This window comes from Miniopterus schreibersii (assembly GCF_964146895.1).
Source record: "Miniopterus schreibersii genome assembly, chromosome: 1".
In the NCBI taxonomy this organism is placed as follows: Eukaryota; Metazoa; Chordata; class Mammalia; order Chiroptera; family Miniopteridae; genus Miniopterus; species Miniopterus schreibersii.
In genome coordinates this window covers 20,879,415-20,900,634 of record NC_138101.1, presented here as the reverse complement: position 1 = coordinate 20,900,634, position 21,220 = coordinate 20,879,415, and the positions used below count along the sequence as shown (strand labels likewise).

Below are 21,220 nucleotides of genomic sequence, written 5' to 3'. Positions count from 1 at the left end.
AACTACATTCTTGAATAAAACCTATCACTATGTTCAAGAATCCTGACCATCATTCAGATCAGTAGTGGAAACAGGCCTTTCCTCTCATATCATTTCAGTGCTTTTCTTGAGATAAACTATTCTCACCAAGTAGCCGTTCCCTTTCTTTAATCTTGATCAACAGGCAAATCAGAACATTGGCCAGTACAGGACATTAGTTAGAACTGGAGAGATCTATTTTCCACTTAACATATTTTATACTTCATGTAATAGCAAGTGTAACAATCACAATATTATTTGCTGCTCCTCAGAAGTTATAAATGTTAGATGACTTTGATAGATGTTTATAGAACTCAAACTGCATCCTAGCACACGACACCTCAGAAGCAGAATTAAGTGGCAAATACTTTCTCCCTGCATTGAGAGAGGAAGGGAATCAAAAGCAATACACAAGACAAAAATGAAACAGTATAAAACCGCACACAGAATGAAGTTGTCCAAAGCTGAATCCATAACCAGTGCCTAGCCCTCAGCTAACACTGTTCTTCCTCCCTGACTCGCCTATGCTTCTCATATGTAAGAAAGAAAATTTGATCTTATCCAACCCCCCAATCATCCCTCCTCGGCCACCTTCTCTAAGGCCATTTACTCTGTGTCACATTGAAGGGAACAAACTACAATATTCTTTATTTTCCCCCAATTATAGTTTACATTCAGTATTATTTTGTATTGGTTTCAGGTGTATGGCATACTGATTAGATAATCATATACTTTACAAAGTGGTACCCTCCAATATTTCAAGTACCCACCTGGTACCATACATAGTGATTACAATATTATTAACTGAGTTAATTACATTACTCTTCATATCACTACCATTTAAAAAAAATTAGCTAATAAAGAAACAAACCAAAAAAATCCCAACAACAGGCACATGGTGATATATGTAAAGTATTATAAGTTGCAAAAACAAAAACAAAACCTTCAGCGGGTAAGTGCCCATGGGATAGGATAGACCCAGTTTGCCAAAAGTTCATGTGAAAAAGATTTGAGGATTTTGTGGACTGTAAGCCCAGGATCAGCCAGCAAAGTGACCTGGATACTAAAAGAATGAAAAGGAATGAAAAGCCTATGGCATTAGGAGAAATGCCACCCTGAAGTTGAGAGAGGGGTCACGGCCTCACAGTCCTTCCTGCAAATCAGGCCACATAGGAAGTTTCATTTTTGGTTTTAGGAGACTTTGTAGGTGGCAGCCTTGAGAGTCCAAGGTGCCTGCAATTCCATGGGTGGAGACTGGGGGAAGGAGCTCTGGGCTTTCAGCTTGGAAGGGAAGACAGGACACATGTCACTGCCTTCCCAAATCTGTCACAGGGAAGAGACATTAGCACACTCTCATAAATGGGAAGGAAAGGAGAGACACAAAGAGAGAAAGATTTCTGCTTAGAATATAAAAATCTTTCTTTCAGCAGGCCGGTGTTGCTCAGTGGTCGCATCGCCCCATGAACCTGTAGGTCAGGATTCAATTCCCAGTCAGGGCCATGCCGGGTTGCGGGCTCGATCCCCAGTAGGGGGCGTGCAGCAGGAAGCCAGTCAATGACTCTCTCATCACTAATGTTTCTCTCTCTCCCTCCCTCTATCTTCCTCTCTCTGAAATCAATAAAGACATTTTAAAAATAATAATAAATAAATAAAATGGAGTGGACTTCTTAAGGAATGCTGAGTATCCCTTGAGGAGAAGATTCGAGAACCGGACAGACGGAGCATGTCCACGCTGCTCAAAGTCAGACTTTCAATTCTTGGAGTGGAGGGCTTTGTGTGAAGACAGACACCCCATCTCTCCCTACCCTATGCTCCTCTACTGGGAGTGGGAGGATAGCTTCATCTTCACAAGACAGGTTTGTTAAATCAGAAACATTCCTAGAGAAATGACACCGCAACCAAGGCCAACAAGAGATAAAGACTGGCTGTGCCAGCCAAGATCTGCCACTGGGAGTGTATTCAAAGCTTTGTTGTTCTTCCCGTGCCAAGGGAATGGCTAATGTGTGACAAGAAGCCTCAGTGACTCGCTGAACCTCAACTCTGATGATCTGCCCTCAATTAATTGTACAGTCAAGGAGCAAGCATTCCACCTACCAATGGGAACTGCAGTCTCCAAATCCTAACGTTTTCAAAAGTGAGACTTCATCTTGATTTATGAGGGTAAAAGTAAAAGTAAAATAAAGATAAGTCCTAAGGGGAGGGAAAGGGTAAGGAAATCTTAATACTGTAGTTATCTCCTTCAGCAGATATTTAGTAAAATGCACTTGTCATTTCACAGACATCTTGGAGAAGATTCTTCATGGTGTTCTGCTTTTTCTGTCTCTCTCCAGGGATCTCATCTACTCCCCCAAGGACCAAAAAGATTTCTTTTTCATTTTTTACTCTTTTTTCTTTTTCTTTATTGAATTTATTGGGGTTGCTCTGATCAATAAAATATCAGTTTCAAGTGTACAATTCTACAATACATCATCTGCACATTGCATTGCGCACGCACCATCCAAAGTCTAGTCTCCTTCTGATAATTTCTGAATCTACATCTTGAGTTCTGAATTCTTTCCTAAACTTGACTCAAATTTCCAATCACCTCTTTAAGAATCACAAACTTCAGGTGGTACCTTGACCTTAAAACATCCAAATCAAGCTCATTTTCTGCCCTAAAACAGGCCTCTTGCCTTCCTCCCTGTCTCCCAAATTGCCTTCCAGGTAACTCATTTTGAAACTGGAGAGTGGCTTCTACTCTTCTCCCTCTTTCCTCCACCGTTCCATCAGCTCTTACAATGAGTCCCAAACCTCAAGCACTGGTCTAGGCCTGTACGTAAGTCAGCCAGGCCACAGCAAGACCCCTGGCCGGCAGCCCTGCCTCGGGCCTCTCCCAGGGTATCTACCCACCCATCCCACTCTCCACCGACAGCCTTATCTACTGGAAACACAGCTCCAAGGGCCTTGGCCTTCCACTCCCAAACCTAGGGCTTCTCTCTGGCCTCTACCAGGACACCAACACCCCAGCCCGACCTTCAGAACCCCCACCATCTCTTCCCTCTGAGTTTCCAACTGGTGCATGGGGCCAGTCACTAAACTCCACTCAAACAAATTCTGGGCTTCTGCCCATTTGAATTTCCACCTCCATGGCTTTGCTCATGTAGCTTCTTCCATCCAAATGTTCTTTCTCATGCCCAGGATGAGACCCTTGGACCACTCATTCAACTTATTCATTTGATCAGGAAACCAAGCTGCGGAGGGCTGGGATGACTGGCATCTGGTCACAGAACCAGCCCTCCCATTCAGGGCTCTTTTTCTAGACCACACCAGGTGCCCATGATTTGCTTTTAAGTGGGATGAAATATAGTCTTTGGTTTGAAATTTACTTATTAGACTAAAACATCTAAACCCACTAAATTAAAAAAAAAAATAAAAATAGAACAGCACCCGGTGTCCACATTTCCAGTGACTTTGGGGGTTTACTCTTAGACTCCCAAGCCTTATTGGGCTTGTGCCTTCAAGTTTAACAGCAGGCATGATGTGAGGGTGAAGGCTTTGGTGCCCATCCTGGGGTCTGCACAGAGGGCTTGAGAGCCCTTCCTCCACAGAGAGGGGCAGAGGGGCCCCACTGCCTATTTATTCAATCAGGATTAAAACAACAAAAAATTGTCAGAGACCTAAAGAGCCCCCAAAATCTGCATGGAGAGGTGCTCCAGGACACTGTGGACCTTTCTTAACACCCACATCCAAACCACATTGCTAACTCCCAACAGGAAACAAGGTTTTTGAGAAGGACAATGTTTCATTTAACAGTGTACAAACAGTCCTGACTATCCCCCCGAAGAAAATCAGCCGTGAGACTGTCAAGTGGGATTTACTGCATTTGGAAAATTATTACCTCTGCATCCTAAAAGGCTCCTTAGAGGTTTTACATCTCCTCCAGCCCACTTCACTGCAGGACTACTGTGTAAGCACCTGAGGACACCCCTGCTTTCTCCTACATGAAGCAGCAACTGTGTCTTTCTCATCCTGGCACCTACGCCCCGAGTGCCCAGCATGGAGAAGATGCACAATTAATGAACGTATCGGGATCAACACAAACTTTAAGGAGAAGCTGGCTTTCTTGGCCAAGAATGTTGGAAATGTCACAAGACTACCCTATATAGTGTGGCAACTGCAAACCAACTACACAGGATTGTATGCTCTGGTGGTCTAGCACACTGAGGAATTTCCCTGGGGAAAAAGATCCAGAGATCACAATCTCAGCTCATTTAGAGAGCAGAGAATTGATGAAATCAAACTCTGGTATGATGTTCTTTCGGCCACACTAACATTGGGTGGTACAGACTGGAAGGGCCTTTACTGAAACTCTAGTGTAACATAAACTCCTAAGTATTACCTTCATATATCTTCAAATATGAGAAGAGAATCCCTTCCACTCATCTAGAAATTCAATAATATGGTTATTTCTGGAACCATAAGAGGGTTGTGACCATAGTAAACACATTAGCACTATTTCATGCCCATTATACAATTAATTTCTTAATAATCAGTGCACAAGGGGCTTTTCTGGGTTGTTTCTGAAGTCAAATTTTACAAATCTCTAATATTTTAACTTTGGAAACTTACGTGTATGAAGAAACAAAGAGCCTGACACAATAGAGACCATCACAATAGACCTGTGCAAACGTCTCTAAGCAAATATTGTCCCAAAAGACCTCACAGGGTATTTTCACCTAATGACTGATTTCCTTTGGGTCCACCCTGTGAAAAGAACTTCCTCAGAGTACCAGTTGGCCAATTCTCTGCCTTCGGCAGGCCTACAATTATGCACTCTGCTAAACAAATAAACTTCCTTGCTATTTTTAAAATTTTCCAAAATTGGAGAACCTTCATCTTTGGTCGGCACAGTATTTCCTGGACTTTAACAGCCATAGAAGTGAAGAAATTCCTCATAGTATTTTGAGAAATGAAGAGGACTTCAGAAACGGTTGAGCAGCTGCTCCCTTTTAGGGAAGGGGAAATTGAGGCAGAGTGTAACCTTGGGCAAGGTCGCACAGGCTGCTGGTGGCAGAGGCCCATGGAATTCTCTCTGCCCCATTTTCCCCTTATCTGATCTAAATTATGTGTGGTCTGACAAAATCACTTTGCTCTTGTTTTGTACTAATGAACCACAGCTTATGTTTACTTCATGCAAAATGTGATAAAACAACAGAAAAATTCTAAATATCACAGTGAGTTTTGGGTGATGCAAAGAGCTCTGGACTAAGAGTCAGAACATCTAAGCTACGACTTTGGGAAAGTGACCTCACCTCTGGAAGGCTCCATTTTCTCATCTTTTTAAAAAAAAAAAAAAAAAGAGTATAAAACTAAGCAACTGTAAAGGTCTTCTCCACCTCTAAATTCCACTATGATGATGATGATGATCAGTGGCAGTGGCAGTGATGGTGATGGACCACCCTTATTAAATGCTTCTCTGAGCCAGGAATTGTTCCAAGCATGTTATGTGGACAAATCTTCCACAGCCTGGAGGATGGCTTTGACCCCCATTTTGTGGATGAACACATTCATGCTTAGAGAGAAGTGACTTGTTGGAGGTCATATCTCCACTAGTAACAGGCAGAGAGAAGCTGTGGCCCAGACCAATGGCTCCAGGGGCCCTCTCTTCCTAATCACAGGTGGACGATCTAAGATGACTGGCCTGACTTGCAGTAATATAGACCTAGAGTCCAAATTGAAAAGTATCACAGCAATCACTCGGCACAATGTCCTCATTTCACAGATCAAGGCCTGAGGCCCAGGGAGGTATAACTTGAGTGTAAGTCAAGAAATCTACTGGAAATAGAGTAAAAACAGCTGCCTGGACAATCTCTTCCTAAAGAGTGCCTGATAGTTTACACTCATATCACCTCGTGTGACACCCAAACAGCGCTACCCGATGGGCAGCAGGGCAATGACCTTCATCACCATGGCATGTGGCTATGGTTATACAGCAAGCACAGGGCAAACCTGGGCCTCCAGCCCGCGCCTCTGACTTCCTGGCTGACGCACTGCCACAGGCTGGAGGAAACACCCACTGTGGTAGGGTTCTCTGGAGGGCCTGCTCAGAATAGACTCTTAACACTGGGAAAATTTTCCAGAGAGGCTGAATAAGTATGAAACATAGTTTCATGGTGCTTTGAAAAGAATATCAGATAATAAGTGAACACTCTCTAAAACCCACAGCTCAAGTCAACAAGAAAACAGAAAACTCAGGCTTATGGTCATCTCAAAACGGACCTCTTTCTGTCTATCACAATTGCCCCTAACCTCTCCACAATCTTGACCTGTCTTTGATTTTCCTACCAGTGATTTTTCCTGCTTTCTTCTCCCCTAATCAAGAATATCATGAAAAGCAGGGATTTAAACCTTAGTAGTTCCACTTCCTGTATAGCTTCAATATTACACACTTATTTTTAAAAGCAGGTTGGTTGAAACTTTTATGCCCCTAGACCAAGAGAGAAAAGTTTCTCTGTGGGACAAGATATTTTTCAAAGTTCTGACAACCCTGTTCCATACCCTAAACCTGTGTTGTAATCCCTTTATTACAAAGATAGCATATATACAACAGATAAAACGTAAATTTTGAGCAGAACAATTCAAGCTTTAATCTTAATAGCTACATGTTACCTAACCTCTGAACTTTAGTTTCCTCATACAGCTTTTCCAAATAATACAGGAGGCAGGAATTATGCCATTGCTTCCACAATTATCTGGAAGTTGACTACTCCCAACATAATGGCTGGCATATATTAAGTGCTCAAAAAAACAATTATCTCTTCCTTTCCATAGCTGTATTAGTGCTAATGTAATTTTTCCTCCCGTTAAATCCTCTTGCAGGTGACGTTTCTCTGAGTGAACTCAATCTCCCATATTGGAAGAGAAGGGATACATTACGAACTCCTTCCTCACCTCCCAGGGACACCCCCCTGGAACCGCAGCACTACGTGAGGTCAGCAGGTCACCGCAGCCCAGCACTGGGAGCCACACTGGACTCCAGCAGCTTCCATTCTCTTCAAACACTTGGGTCCTGGTACCTTCCTGCACACAGTTCACACAAGCAGTCAGGCCTGGCAGGCTCTCTGGCATTTATAACGCCTTTCACATCTGAGGACTTCCACCCACCCACCCAAGATGCTCGGCCAAAGGCTTCCTTCCCTCTCCCTCTTCCTCGAAGGCACCTCGACCCACTCGGAAGTGCACATGCCTGCACTCAGGTGATTATATCAAGTATTCTGAAATACAATATATTGTTTCATAGGCACACACTTTTGATTTTAGTAAAATACTTTAGAGATAAAGCACAAACAAATGAGCAGGGCAACATTAACAAGATATGCAAAGCCCAGGAGTCTAACAACTTGGGTTTCACTTCTGCCACAACCCAGCTGTGAGACCTTGTTCAAATTAAATTACTCTATTGCTCTGGGTCTCAGCTTCCTCATGTAAAAAAGAGAATGACCACGACCAGGCTAGTCACAACTACTGAGAACAGTGTGCACACCCTAGGGTGTGCTGGGATGGGAGAAAAGGGCCTTTCTTTACTCCAAAATTCCCTATATCTGGGTAACATATTTAACCTGATGTGCCTTCTCCAAGGTTAAAAATCACTAGTCTCAAAACAAAGGAAAACAGAGTTGGAAAGCAGCCCTGAATAATTTCAAAACACACTGGAAAACTACCACTAGTATTTCCTGTTCTTTTTCACAATCCACATAATCCACCCCATCAACTCAATCATCTTTCTTTCAAAGACTTAGCTCAGGCCGCATCTCCTTCAAAGGGCTTCCTGGAAGCCCCAGCGAGTGATCCCCTGTGCATGCATCTGTATTATCACAGTAAATTAAATTATCTTCATGGGTGTTCCTCTCCCTGCTGGACTACAAACTGCTCGGGGGCTGGGCCCATATCTTGCTCATCTCTGGAGCCATAGCGCCCAGCACCACACATGGCCAAAGCCACTGACTTAAACCGCAAACTCGACCATGTTTTAACCAGTTTACATGTACTAATGTTCTTCACCATTTCCTAAGCACATCTTGACAGTATTCAATTTTAAAACATGATCTATTTTTTGTAAGATAAGTACAGAATATATTAGTGAGTTAATTTTATAGATGAGAAAACAGGCTCAGCAAAGTTAATTTAGCAAAGCTCAATCAAAGCAAGTGAACAAAGCCTGTGCGTTTAATCCCATTATAGCACATGACAGATATAAAAATAATTTTCAGAAAAAGTACCAAAGTATGTGAACACTAAAAATATTCTTCCATTATGTCTTTCTTATAAATCTAACAAGTAGTGCAGTAGAATGCTGGTTCATCACTCTTCCAAGAGTAAAATCTGAGATAATAGAAATAATGGAAAAATTAGGGATACTCAAGTTTAGATTCACAAATATAAGCATATAAAGTTTTGTTTTTCTGTTTTATAGATGTTCCTGAATATCACTGTGTATTATGAAATAAAATTTAAAAGGACTAATTTATTATTTTTACTCGTTATAAGTTAATCAAATGAAGGGGGGGATGGCTCCACATCATATGTCATCAGGGAAATGCAAAGTAAACCCACAATGAGATGCCACTACACACCTATTAGAATGGCCACAATCTGGAACCCTGGCAAGACCAAATGCTGGTGGGAAGGTGGAGCAACAGGAACTCTCTCTCACTGCTGGTGGGAAGCAAAACACTATAGCCACTTTGGAAGACAGTTTGGCAGCTTCTTACAAAACTAAACATGTTCTTACCATATGATCCAGCAACTGTGCTCTTTGATATTTACCCAAAGGAGGTGAAAATTTATGTCTACACGAAAACCTGTGCAAAGATGTTTATAGCATGTTTATTCATAATTGTCAAAACTTGGAAACAACTAGGATGTCCTTCTATAGAATAGATAAACTTGGTCCATCCAGACAGTGGAATATTATTCAGCATTAAAAAGTGAGCAATCGAGCCATGTGAAAGTAGTCAATCCGAAAGGAACATATACTTTATGATTCCAACTTTATGACATTCTGGAAAAGGCAAAACTACGAAGATCAGTGGTTGCCAGGGAATGAGGAGAGGAAGGGATGAACAGGCAGTGCACAGAGGATTTTTAGGACAGTGGAACTATTTGGTATGACACTACAGGTACATGTCATTATGCATCTGTCCAAACACACAGCATATACAACACCAAGAATGAACCACAGAATAACCTAGACTTTGGGTAATGATAATATGTCACTGTAGGTTCATCAGCTGTAACAAATGCACCTCCCTGGTTGGGGATACTGACAATGGGAGAGACCATGCATATGTGGGAATGGAGGAGCTATGGGAAATCTCTGAACCTTCTGCTCCATTTTGCTGTGAAATCTATAATGCTTTTAAAAAGTCTATTTAAAAATGAGAAATGGGGGGGATGAGTCTATTTTTTAATAATAATCTGATTCTTATTCTATTTTAATATCCTAATGGTATTTGGGGCAAAGTTAAATATACTGAAAAAGAGGAAAGGCCTATGTATTTTTTAAATTCAATAAACTGAAGAGTTCATATGTAAAAAGTTCAAATTTTTTAAGAGTACGCAGTGCAAATTTTTCCTTCCACTCCTGTTCCAAGACACCCAATTTGAAGGTTATTGTTGATTTTTAGTTTTCAAAGTTTTATTTCATTAATTTCCACTGTTATCCTCCCAGAAGATACAAGAAACTAACCTGAAGTTATAGCATTTGTTTCAAAAAATATATAAGCAACTCTTATGTTTAAAGGTAGGTGTAACAGAAAACACATACCCTGAGGATTTTGCTACTCAAAGTGTGGTCCCCAGACCAGCAACGTCAGCATCACCAGGGTGCCTGTTGCAAATGCAGGACCTTGGGTTCCATCCCAGACTTTCTAAAGCAGAAGTACATCAGAACGAGATGCCCAAGTGATTTGTATGCACTGGCATACAACACAACACAACATCACCCCTGTTTTCATGGAGTTTACTGGCTAGGAAAGGAAATAAAATATTCACATAACTGCAACTCAAGGCCTCACACAGAATGGACTATGTGGCAATGAGAGTTTAGGCAAAGATCCACTTTAGTCCTTACAGGGTTCCCCCTGGCCCAGGATAAAATGCCAGGTCCTCTAAAGGGGTCTGTGTGCCATGTGCATCCTAGTCCCTGCTCACCTGGCCAGTCTCACCCTCTGCTACTCCCTACAGCAGATTCTCCTTCCAGCAGCCTGTGGCTGAGGTTCCTCCAACTTGCTTCCAGGCCTTTCTTTGCACATGCTACTCCAACTGCCTGCCATCCTCTGCTCACTCCTCTTTGGCCACCTTCGGGCAGAGTAGAGACACTCCCTTTTCTCCCAGGCCACAGCCCAGCTGGCTAGTGGTCTAAAGTCCCTTGCAGAGGAGTTCCCACAGGACAGAGGAAATGCCCGAGGGGTTATTTTCTACCCTGCGTAGTACAATTCATCAAATGAATGACTGAATAATCAGAGATGTTTCAGGGAAGGGGTGAAAGATGAGAAGGCTTTAGATAAATGGAAGATGGGGTAGAGGCACATATAGGCTAAAATCAGTTTAGGGAATGTGGAAAACAAACTATCATTTGCTTTTTTCTCTTTAGGTCATCTGCTCTGGGCTCATGGATTAGGTGGAGTTTCTATCCCTGCTTTTCTCCACTATCTCTCAGTAAACCTACCTGGGCCCAAATTATTGTCACTCTGAGCAACTAGAGCTCCCAAAGCCCAGGGGAGCTAGTGCCACTGCCAGACAAAAACGCCCCACAGGTTCTCTGCTGAAATCTCACTCAGGGCTATCCTGGCTTTGTGGGCAGAGTCAGCGAATTTTTCAAATTCTAGGGATGATTTGATTATGACAACAAGCTTTCCCTCTTTATTAAACTCAAATATCCACTAATTAAAAGTCATAGAAGTCTCCAGGAGAAAAAAACTTTTAATATATATATTTAAATAACCCATCACGGTAAGCTAGGACACACCAACATGGGACTGACCTGAAGCATCACAGCAGAGCCGCTTCCTGAACACCGGCCAGTCAGATCACACCTTACAGGAGGGCTGCTGTGTGCTGTGCACACAGAAAGGCAAGTCCAGCTGATCTCAGGCACCCAAGGTGGGCTGATCTAGGCTGTAGAAAACCTCAAAGGTAAATAAATAAGCCCGGCATCTGGGCACAGCTGCGCCTGAAAGCCGTGGTTAGAAGCAGCTGAACAAAGGACACGCTGCACTTGTGCTCAACACAGAAGCAGCAATTAGTTACCCGGTCATTTGCAGCAACCTCAGACAAACAAGACAGCCACTGGATCACATCATTTCAGAAGATAAAGGAGAGTTATGCATCCACTGGTGCTCCTTCCTAACTACCCAAGTCCAAGCTACCACTATCACCTCCCATCGGAACCACAACAGCCTGAGTGGTCCCTCTGCTTCCACCCAAAGTATACACAAGGTGACATCACTCGGCTCTTTCACACCCTCTAATGGCTTCCAGTGCACTTTAAGGCAAATCCAAACCGCTACTGTGCCTACAGAACCTGTCCCAAATTACCCCTCTGGACTCAGGGTCTAACCCCAATCACACCTGCCTTCCTCCTGCTGCTTCAACGGGCTCACCTGGTGCCACCTCCAGGCCTTGGTCCCTGCTGTTCCCTCTGCCTGGACCATGTTTAGCGCCCTCTTACCACTCTGATGAAATGTCACCTCCTTGCTACCCCAGGTCCCAGTCACTCTATCAAACCACCTTGTTTACTTCCTAGCACTCACTCCACCTTGCTCATCTATTAGCCTGCTTCTCCCGTCTATTAGCTGTCTCTCCTGTCTAGAATTCGAGCTCCATAAAAACACAGACCTGGTCTGCCTTGCTCACTGCTTAATCTCTAGTTCTTCCAACAGTACCTGCCACATACCTGGTGCTCAATAAAAATCTGCATCAAAAACATTTTGTTGAATGATTAATTAAATGAATAATGGCTATAAACCTGTTTTAAGCTAGGCGAAAACATGAGAAACCTGATATTACATAAAATATCAATTAGTAATTGGTTATTTGTTTTATAAAAGGATTCATTCCTTCCCTAACGCATTTTTAAGTATTTGGCTTACAAAGCTTCAGTGTGCACTTTTTAAAGGTTAATCCTATTGGGCAAAGTAAACTAACTCCTCCAGGGCATGAACAGTGCCTGGTACACCCAATGAACATCTGCTGAATAAATACATGAGCGCTAGAAAATAACTTAATACAAGGCCTATGACACTGCACTTGGATTTGAGAACACAGAAAATTTGACTATATTTAGGTCCCATTTTCCAGTATACCTGATAAATGGACATATATATATTCACAATCTACTAATTTGAGATACTAGCAATAATCTTAGATATTATCTTTATGGGCAGGTACAAATCCAAGTAAATTCAGAAAGTTGTCTGGCAGTTCTGCTGTAGTTAGTCTTCACCAACTGATATATGGAGGAGGTGTAGAAACACTCAAAACTGACAGGTTGTTGGAGTATGGGTTTAGTATGAAAATCACAAAGTTTGAGAGGTTTTTATTTATAATCTACATAAAAACTCAAGTGTTCCCAATGAAAGACTAATCAAGAAATCACACTCTACATAACCTGGCCCCATTTGTGATGCTTTAATATTCCAGGTCATGCCCAACATAAAACCAAAAAAAAAAAAAAAAAAAAAGCACATTATTTTTTCTTTTTTTAACAGATAATCTCTTTGAAATAAAATTCTCCCCTGTTTTGGCTTTATTATTACACCATAAAATTGCTCACTGTAAATAGTCATGCAATATTAATGCATCATTCAAGAAAAACAAATTCACATCCAGGTATCCATCTGCTTCAAGCTACGCCCACTCTCGTTCTTCTTCCCTACCAGCTGTTGAGTTGCAGTTTGCAAAGGTCAAAATTGAAAAGAAAATTAGATGCTTGTGTGAAGTGTGTGCTACATGCATTTGTGTGTTCCTGAAGGGTCATTCTAAAATCAAATATAAACGCACTTGGGAATTATACACATTGTGTGCATTATCTGTGCCTCTTGCTTCTGCTTTTAAAACATTCCCTAATCTATAATGCAAAGTGTGTTAAGGACTTCTCTCAACTGAAAACCAAATAAGTTCCATAGAAAGTCACTCTTACAATCTATAACCCCAAGAAAGGAACTTTCATATTCTAAAAGCTCTCAGAGAATACCATAATGTCTATAAAAATCAATTTCAAGATGTGATTCATAATAGCACACCATCTAGAAGAAATAAAATATAAAATAACAATATTTTTTAAATTATACTGATAAATTTGCTCCAAAAATATTTCAGTTTGTTGTTGTTGTTCTGCAGTTTAAATAACTTTGGAATGACATGATTCAGAATTTAGATCGAATTATCACCACACAGTTCACTTACATAAGCTTTTCAAAAGTATTGCTAGTTGGCTTACAAGCCTTGTAAAAGTCATTATTATTATTATTTTTAAATAAGGCGTTGGTTCGGTGTTCTCACTGTCGCCTCCGTAGGCCAATGTAAACAAAAATCAATCTCACTCCCATAGTGAAAAGCGCTTTATTAAATATGTTTTGGAAAAGTAAATAAACTATAAAACAGTACTGGCAATAAGTAGGGATTTTTCTAGATTTACTTCCTATTGATTTCATAATTTAAAAACATGAGTTTCTATTTGTTTTGTTTTTCTCCTTTTGGCCTTACAGTATAAAAATATAAAAGTAGATTCAAATCCTCAACCTAGAATGGGTAAGTAAAATATAACCAGACCACACACCCTGAACGACTTTTTAAACTACAAAACACCATTCTTAAAAGTTAGCATTATTTAGAAAAGCCAATGAGCTATTACTTCAAACCAGAAAACCTGGGCATTATCAATTTTTCTTTAGCAAAAAATGATTAAAAACTTTTTTGTCATTTCACTTTACCACCAGCTGTGTTTCAGGAAGTGAGGATTCCGTGATGGAACAGAACATAGCACCTGTCTATAACTAACCTTATTTGGTTTCTGAGTCTCCGTTTTATCATAACTTAAATGACAGGCAAAGCCTTACCTGTCTCATAAACAGGTACTCATAAAAATGAACTTTAAAATAACACTCTGAAAGTGTTATAACTAGAGCTATAACCACCACATAATTAGTATCCGAAAACGGGCACAGAAGGTCTCACAGGTTTTCTCAGTGTGAGCTTGTTACTCAACCTGCCAAACTCCAGGAGCAGCCCTACTAAGATGCTAGCAAAGGGAGGGGCAAGAGAGATGCCCTATTGCCCCTCTGGCCCTAGAGGCTCTGAGGGGTGCATCATTCCAAACGCACAAGCACCTGGGGCTCTGGGTGGCATTACTCCGCTAGGGTGCTCTCCAGCTGGTGCAAGCTGGTACCTTCTCCAGTGCCTTCATTTCAGCGACAGTGAAACTGGGCTGGATTTGTAACGCTCAGCGACTCTGAAGGCGCCAACGTTCTAAAAATAAAACTTTAAGGAAATAGAAAGCAAAGAACTTATATTTAAAACTCAGACTTCGAAACCTGCCTTTGAAAGCAGGGAGTTAAGAGCAAAAGGCAGGCGCTCTCCGGGTGCACTAAGTTCACCAGCCTTGGGGACACCCTCAGTGTACTACCCCGGCCAACCAACTGCACACCTAGATCAAGGAGGATGACACACAGGTCCCCGAGTCGCGAAACCACCCAGCGGCGGATCCAGGGCGCTGGGGGGCTACGGGGCGGGAGCAGCTGACCGCCAGAAGCGACCCCGGGCGCCCGGTCAGCCTCCCTCTCCCCACCTGTGAAATGGGCGTGACACCGCCTGCCCGCTCGCTGCACCCGGAGGGACGCGAATGAATGAGAATCACCAGGACGACGACCCGGGGCGCACCGGCTGCTCTCCCGCCGCGGAACCGGGGCTGCGGGGCGCCCCCGCCTCCTGCGGCCGGCGCTCAGTCGGATCCCCGGCCGCCGGCGCTCCCCGCGCTCCGCGCCCCCGGCGGCCCGACGGTTACAACTGTTCCCGGAGCCGCGCCCGCCGGGACACCGGCTCCCGGGGCCGCCCGCTAGGCAACGGGCGCCCGCCCCACGCTGCCGGGACGCCGCCTACCTTGGCCACCCAGCTGAACAATGGTGACATCGCAGGTCCGGCGGCGGCTCCTCGCCCGCCGCGCCGGCTCACTCCCGCCGCCGGCTCGTGGAGCGGCGGGCAGCCGGGAGCGGGCTCGGGGCGCGGCGGGGCGCGGGCATGGCTCCCCGGCGGCGGCGGCGGCGGGCTCCTCCCCGAGCGTCACTGCCTGGAGGGTCGCGCCCGCAGGACGGCCAGACCCAGAAAGGGAAGTGGGAGGGGACGGCGCGGGGAGGGAGGGAGGGAACGGCGCGGCGGCCCCGCCCTCGCCCCGCCCCGGCTCGCGGGGCGCGCGGCGGGAAGTTGGGCGGCGCGGGGTCTCGGTGCGCCCGCCGCCCCGCCGCGCGGCCGGAGGAGCGGCCCTGAAGCCCGGGACGCGGCTCCCCGAGCGAGGACTCCCTCTCCCTGCGCTTTCAGGAAAGCTCAGAGCCGGAGAGAACACTGAGCCCGCCCAACTTTCCAGGGGTCGCCCCCACCCCTAAACTCCCGAGATTGCTGGTAACAAAAGGACCAGTGTTTCCCGAGCCCCAAATAACCTTTATGTAATCGAAGGTGGTTTTCGCCGTCGGACAACTCAGCTATTGACGCGAGACCGGGCGGGGAAAGAGCCTCCAGCTCCCGCCAGCCCGGGGCTTCAGCCACGTGAGAAACGTTGATTTCCCCAGCTCCCTGCCAAGGCGAGGTGATAAGACAACTGTAGTCAGTTTATAGCTGCAAAGGTTAAGCTGAGTTGCAAACTCAGACACCCGAGAGCTCCACGTTGAAAAATAAAATAAAATAAAAAAGGCCAAAGGTCTAGTAGCGGGTGCACGTGTCATGCTGAGCCACTCCCTGAGTTCCCGATAGCCACCGAGCCCCCAAATTCTGCTTCTTCCCCTTTGTCCTATTAATCGCGCGTTATCTTCAGGATAGGTTCAGTGGACCATTTTAATAATGTTCCCCAAATGCCTGGCATCTGAGTTAGGTGGGTATATTAGCTATCTATTATTGCTAGTAACAAGTTTCCCCACATCTGAGAAGCTTAAAACAACAGTTTCTGTGGGCCAGAAATCCAGAAGCATCTCAGCTGGGTGCCTCTGGCTCCAGGTCTCTCTTAGGATTGCTGTTAGCTGGAGCTGCGGTAATCTCGAAGGCTGGACTGGGAATGAAGGGTGCCCTTTCACGCTCACTCACTAGCTGTTTTCAGGGTTCAGTTCCTTGCGGGCTGTTGGTCTCCGCCTGGGTTTTCTGCGCATCACGGTGGTCCTCTCCACGGGCTGCTCGTGACCCCAGCACAAGTCATCCAAGAAAGGGCACGTGTCCAAGAAGGAAGTCAGTTGTATGGACCAGAGATTTTCAACCTTTTACTTCTCGTGGCACACATAAACTAATTACTAAAATTCTGTGGCACACCAAAAAATATATTTTTGTCTATTTGACAAAAAAAAAAATATGATTTCGATTCATTCATGCTGCACAGCTATTGTTGTGTTTGTTGTCATTTTTCATTTGACAAACTAAGGGAAAAGAGGTCAGTGCCAAGAGGAGGATCATGGGGGAGGGAGAGATGTCAACCCTTTTTTTTCTCCTTCCCATAGGGTGCCTGGGAATAAGAAATCTGATAAATATGGGGGAAGTCAAGAGTGACTCATTCTAACAGAGGTACCTGGGTAATTGAAAATGGCCTTACAAGCATCTTGGGGAAGTGTTTTCCTTTTAGTCTTTTAAGCAGAGATGTTCCCTAAAGAAATTAAGCGGCAGAAAAGGGGAGTGCATTTGTAGCCATTTAACCACATCTTTCCGTTACCACATCACTCCCCCAAGCAAGTGGAAGAGATGGAGGCTGAGAGCTCCATTAAAGCCAGAGACCTTCTGACTTTCCAACCCTGCTTCTCCAAGTGCCGTCCATGGACCAGCAGCCTCCGTATCACCTGACAGTTTGTTAGAAATGCAGGCCCTGCCTTTATCCAGCCCTACTGTGTCAGAGCCTCCATTTCACCGTGATTCCAGGTAGCTAGTATGCACGTTAAAGTTTGAGAATGCACTAGTATATGACATTCATTGACATCAGTCTAATAATAATAATGCATTACTGACAAACAGCCCCCTAAGAAAGCAGCTTACATTGTCCTGTGTCGTTGGAATGGTGTGAACCAGCTGAGCTAGGGAGAAATCTTGCCAGTTCCTAAGCAACAACATAGTTTTGATGGGAGTGGATGGGCAGCTGAGGACCATTGGGGACAAGCTGGACTGATGACAAACATCGTCATCCTCCATCACTCCAACCCCCAGACTAAGCTCGGTAACAGGGGTGGGGAACCTTTTTCCTGTCAAGGGCCCTTTGGATATTTATAACATCATTAGCTGGCCATACAAAATTATCAACTTAAAAATCAGCTATGAAAAAAAGCTAGATTTATTGAATTTCAAGTCCCACTTACAGTTGCCTTGGCAGGGCCGGACCAAATGACTTTGTGGGGCATATACAGCCCGTGGCCCGGATGCTCCCCACCCCCGCTCTATGAGACTGCCCAGACCTTAGAAGCAACACTGGGGAGGGAATAAGAGGAGCCTGAAGTTGACTAAAGAATCCTGAGTTACCTCTGATTGGTTGAGATTAAATTTTTTGCCACTTGAGCAGGAGGTGGGGCAGCAAAAAGAAATTACATTAAATTTAGAAGAATAAAAATTGCACCTATTACAAAAACAATTGAAGTCAAACCAGATCCTGAATGTGATACAGTTACAACGGGATAGTGTGCAGGTGAAATAGGGACATCAAAGCTTCATTTGTTTAAACCTGAATCCAGGTCTCCACACATACACATCACAGTGGAGGCTCTTACAGGTCTTGGTCTGAACTTGCCTAAAGCTTACATATCTTTTAGACTCACAGAGGTCTCCCTCTGTTCCAGGTCTCCCTGGTGCAGGCCTGGGCAGAATGAGTATTTCATGGGAACCTAAGGGCCTTTCCACACGGTAGACTTGATAGACTGTAGGGTGTGGAGCTCTAACACCAAATATTTTAAGAAATATACATGGAAGATCTTATTTTAATTCACTACCAACATGTAGCTTGCTGGTCTCACTGCACAAAGAAATTCTATTATAATCTGGAAGTTCATTAAAGGGAAACTGTTAACATCAGACAATCTAAGCGATCCCACACCCAAATAATTTTTCTTAACACACCACACTCCCTCCCACCTAAAAAATGTATTATTCTCCCAAGAAATTATATATTCCCCCAGGGAAGAACTGTATGTGGACCAGGGATCAGTAATTTTTGACAGCTCCATGTGACTCTCTTTCAGCCAGAGTTAAGAACCACTGCAGACAGAATAGTCACTGCTGATTGTCTCTCAGCGTTACCTGTGGGGCCAAGTGGGGCGGGTGGGGAAGGAAGGCTGATTATTTGGCTGCTCTAGGACAGGGTCAAATTCTCAGAGACCTCAGAGGGTAGGCAGGTCATATAAATGTGTGAAGAGGACCATGTGTGAGACAATAAGGAATGAATGAACTGTGGCATCTTGGAGAAGGCATGCTCAATTATTAAAGCCCCACCCAGCTAAGCAAAATGTGTCAGCCAAAAGAATTCAGCCAGAGAGGTTAATATTGGTGGTCACCTCTAGGTTTACTTAGGCTTGGAGAAGTGTGTGTGTGTGTGTGTGTGTGTGTGTGCATGTGTGTATTTTTTCTCCTAAGGTGATTCTGATTGTCAGCGAGGATTTACAACCACTTCCATAATTCTAGATCCCTTATTTGAATAAAAAAAAAAAAAAAAAAAAAAAAGATATGATTGCTCTGTGGAGAGCAACAGGCTATCCAGATAGGACTGCAGAGATATAAACAAATAGGATCTACAGAAAATATAAGACTGCTGTCTTTCTAACTAACTTTAAAAGAATGATTTAATCTCTCACCATCTCAGTTTTCCTGAGACATTAAGGAAGGACTTGAAAAAGGGGAGATGGGCAGGAACTGGAAGAATTGCTCCCCTATAAGCCTGACCCTAACCCCGCCAAACATACCCTGATACTCCTGCCCTACTCTTCTGCCAATGTCCTCCTTTGAGGCAGAACAAGAGACAACTAGAGCACAACCTTCTGAGGGCTGGGAGGGATTTCAGACAGGCTGCTCCCCAATTCTCCCATGGAGGGGAGGGAAGATGCAAAAGCATGAAGGACCTCACCCTACCAACCTGTTCCCCTCATTCCCTACAAGACCTGGTAAAATAGAGCCATTGCAATACCAGCAATAAGGAAACCGAACTTCCACTGAATCAGAACCACTTGACACTTGGCAACTACAATTGACATCAATTACAATGTGTGTGGGTTTTTTCCACATCACCAAACACTTCTTACACCAGCTGGGAGTTCTATGATTCAAGCCAATTCTAACACTATCTACCTGGAGATGCCATCAGATCCCACAGATTAAGGGCTCAATCCTACAACACTGCCTTCTTTCCCCCACTTCGGATGCCAATTACAAATCCAGGTTGTTACCTATATTTCTGGCCAACTGGCTGTTGATAACAGGTTCTCACAACCCCCTTCTTGGGCTCAATTAGTTTATAGAATGGCTAACAGAACTCAGAGAAACATGTTACTTATGAGTTTAATGGTTTATTACAAAAGGCTAAAACTCAGAAACAGCCAGATGGAAGAAAGGAACAGGGCAAGGTATAGGGAAAGTGAACAGAGCTTCCATGTCCTCTGGGAGCGGCACTCTTCCTGCATCCACATGTGCTCACCGACCTGGAAGCTTCCTGAACCCCATCATTTGGGGTTTTATGGGGGTTCCATTATATAAACATAATTGATTCGATCATTGACACTTGGTGATTGAACTGAATCTCCAGCCTCTCTCCCCTCTCCAGAGGTTAGGGAGTGGGACTGAACACTTCAACCCTTTAATCCTGCGGTTGGTTCCCCTGGCAACCAACCTCCAACCTTTGCAGATTTGGGGTTTAACCGAAAGTCACATCATTAACATAACAAAAGACACCTTTCCCATTCTCTTCACAAGAAATTCCAGGGGTTTTAGGAGCTCTGTGCCAGGAACTGGGGCAAAGACCAAATATACAGGGTGTCCCCAAAGAACCATATACACACTGTAACAGCTGATAGCCCAATTTTGAAAATGAAATGTATTTTAATAAACACTGACTTTAAAATTATTCGAAGTGTGTATATACATTTCTTGGGATACCCTGTATGTATTTATTATAAATCACAATATCACAGCAGCTGATCAGGAGTTTATTCAATTCTAGAGTATTCATTAGCAACTATTTTATAAAGCAATACACGTCCTTACAAGAAATAGCAAAAGTGATCAGACCTGAAGCCTGACCTCAAGAGGCAGAGAGGGTAGCAGGTAGCAGGAAGATCAGGCATGGGAGGGAAGCCACAGAGTCCCAGAGGAACGAAAGGTAACAGGCTGCAGGGGGAGAATCGGCCTCCTGGCTGGAAGACTCAGGACGTCTACAGGTAGTGATGAGGGAGAGGGCTCTCCAGGAAGGAGGACCCCGCGGGATACAGGCATGGGGGGCTGTGTTCATCTCCTGGAATCAAGCCCTACTAGGACACAGGGACAGAAATCGGAGCTCACATTGTGGAGAGAGAATTTTAGTAAACGGTAATTTGGCAGTGTGCAGTCATCCCTCACCAGCATAAAAGTTTGTTTCCAGAAAAAATATTTGCTGAGAATACTATCAAGTCCAGAAAATTCATGAAAAAAATCCTTCTGTATGAACGAAAACATATGTCCATGAAAAAAACTTGTACGTGACTGTTCACGGTAGCATTATTCATAACAGCTAAAAAGTGGAAACAGCCTAAATGTTTTCCCCTCCCTTCCCCTCCCCTCCCCTCCCCTCCCCTCCCCTCCCCTCCCCTCCCCTCCCCTCCCCTCCCCTCCCCTCCCCTCCCCTCCCCTCCCCTCCCCTCCCCTCCTTCCCCTTTCTCTTCCCTTCCCTTCTCCTCTTCTCTATTTTTCCCTCTCTGGAGAACCCTGGCTAATACAGTATAATATGTTATTAATGTAGAAATAATACAGA

At 44.1% G+C, this 21,220-nt stretch overlaps 1 protein-coding gene across 6 annotated transcripts in view; it reads right to left on the bottom strand.

The window, feature by feature from the left end:
- Positions 1 to 21,220, bottom strand: part of TBC1D1 (TBC1 domain family member 1) — a 197,391-nt gene that overhangs the window by 115,413 nt on the left and 60,758 nt on the right. Inside the window, exon 1 of one of the 6 annotated variants that reach the window (XM_081143417.1) lies at positions 15,157 to 15,325. The exons of 4 other annotated variants lie outside the window; for them this stretch is intronic. In XM_081143417.1, coding sequence (XP_080999543.1) covers positions 15,157 to 15,186 — 30 coding nt within the window. In that variant the 5' untranslated portion in view covers positions 15,187 to 15,325. Of the gene's footprint in view, positions 1 to 15,156; positions 15,326 to 21,220 lie in introns of those variants that run through there. One more of the 6 variants, XM_081143416.1, reaches the window with a different exon arrangement.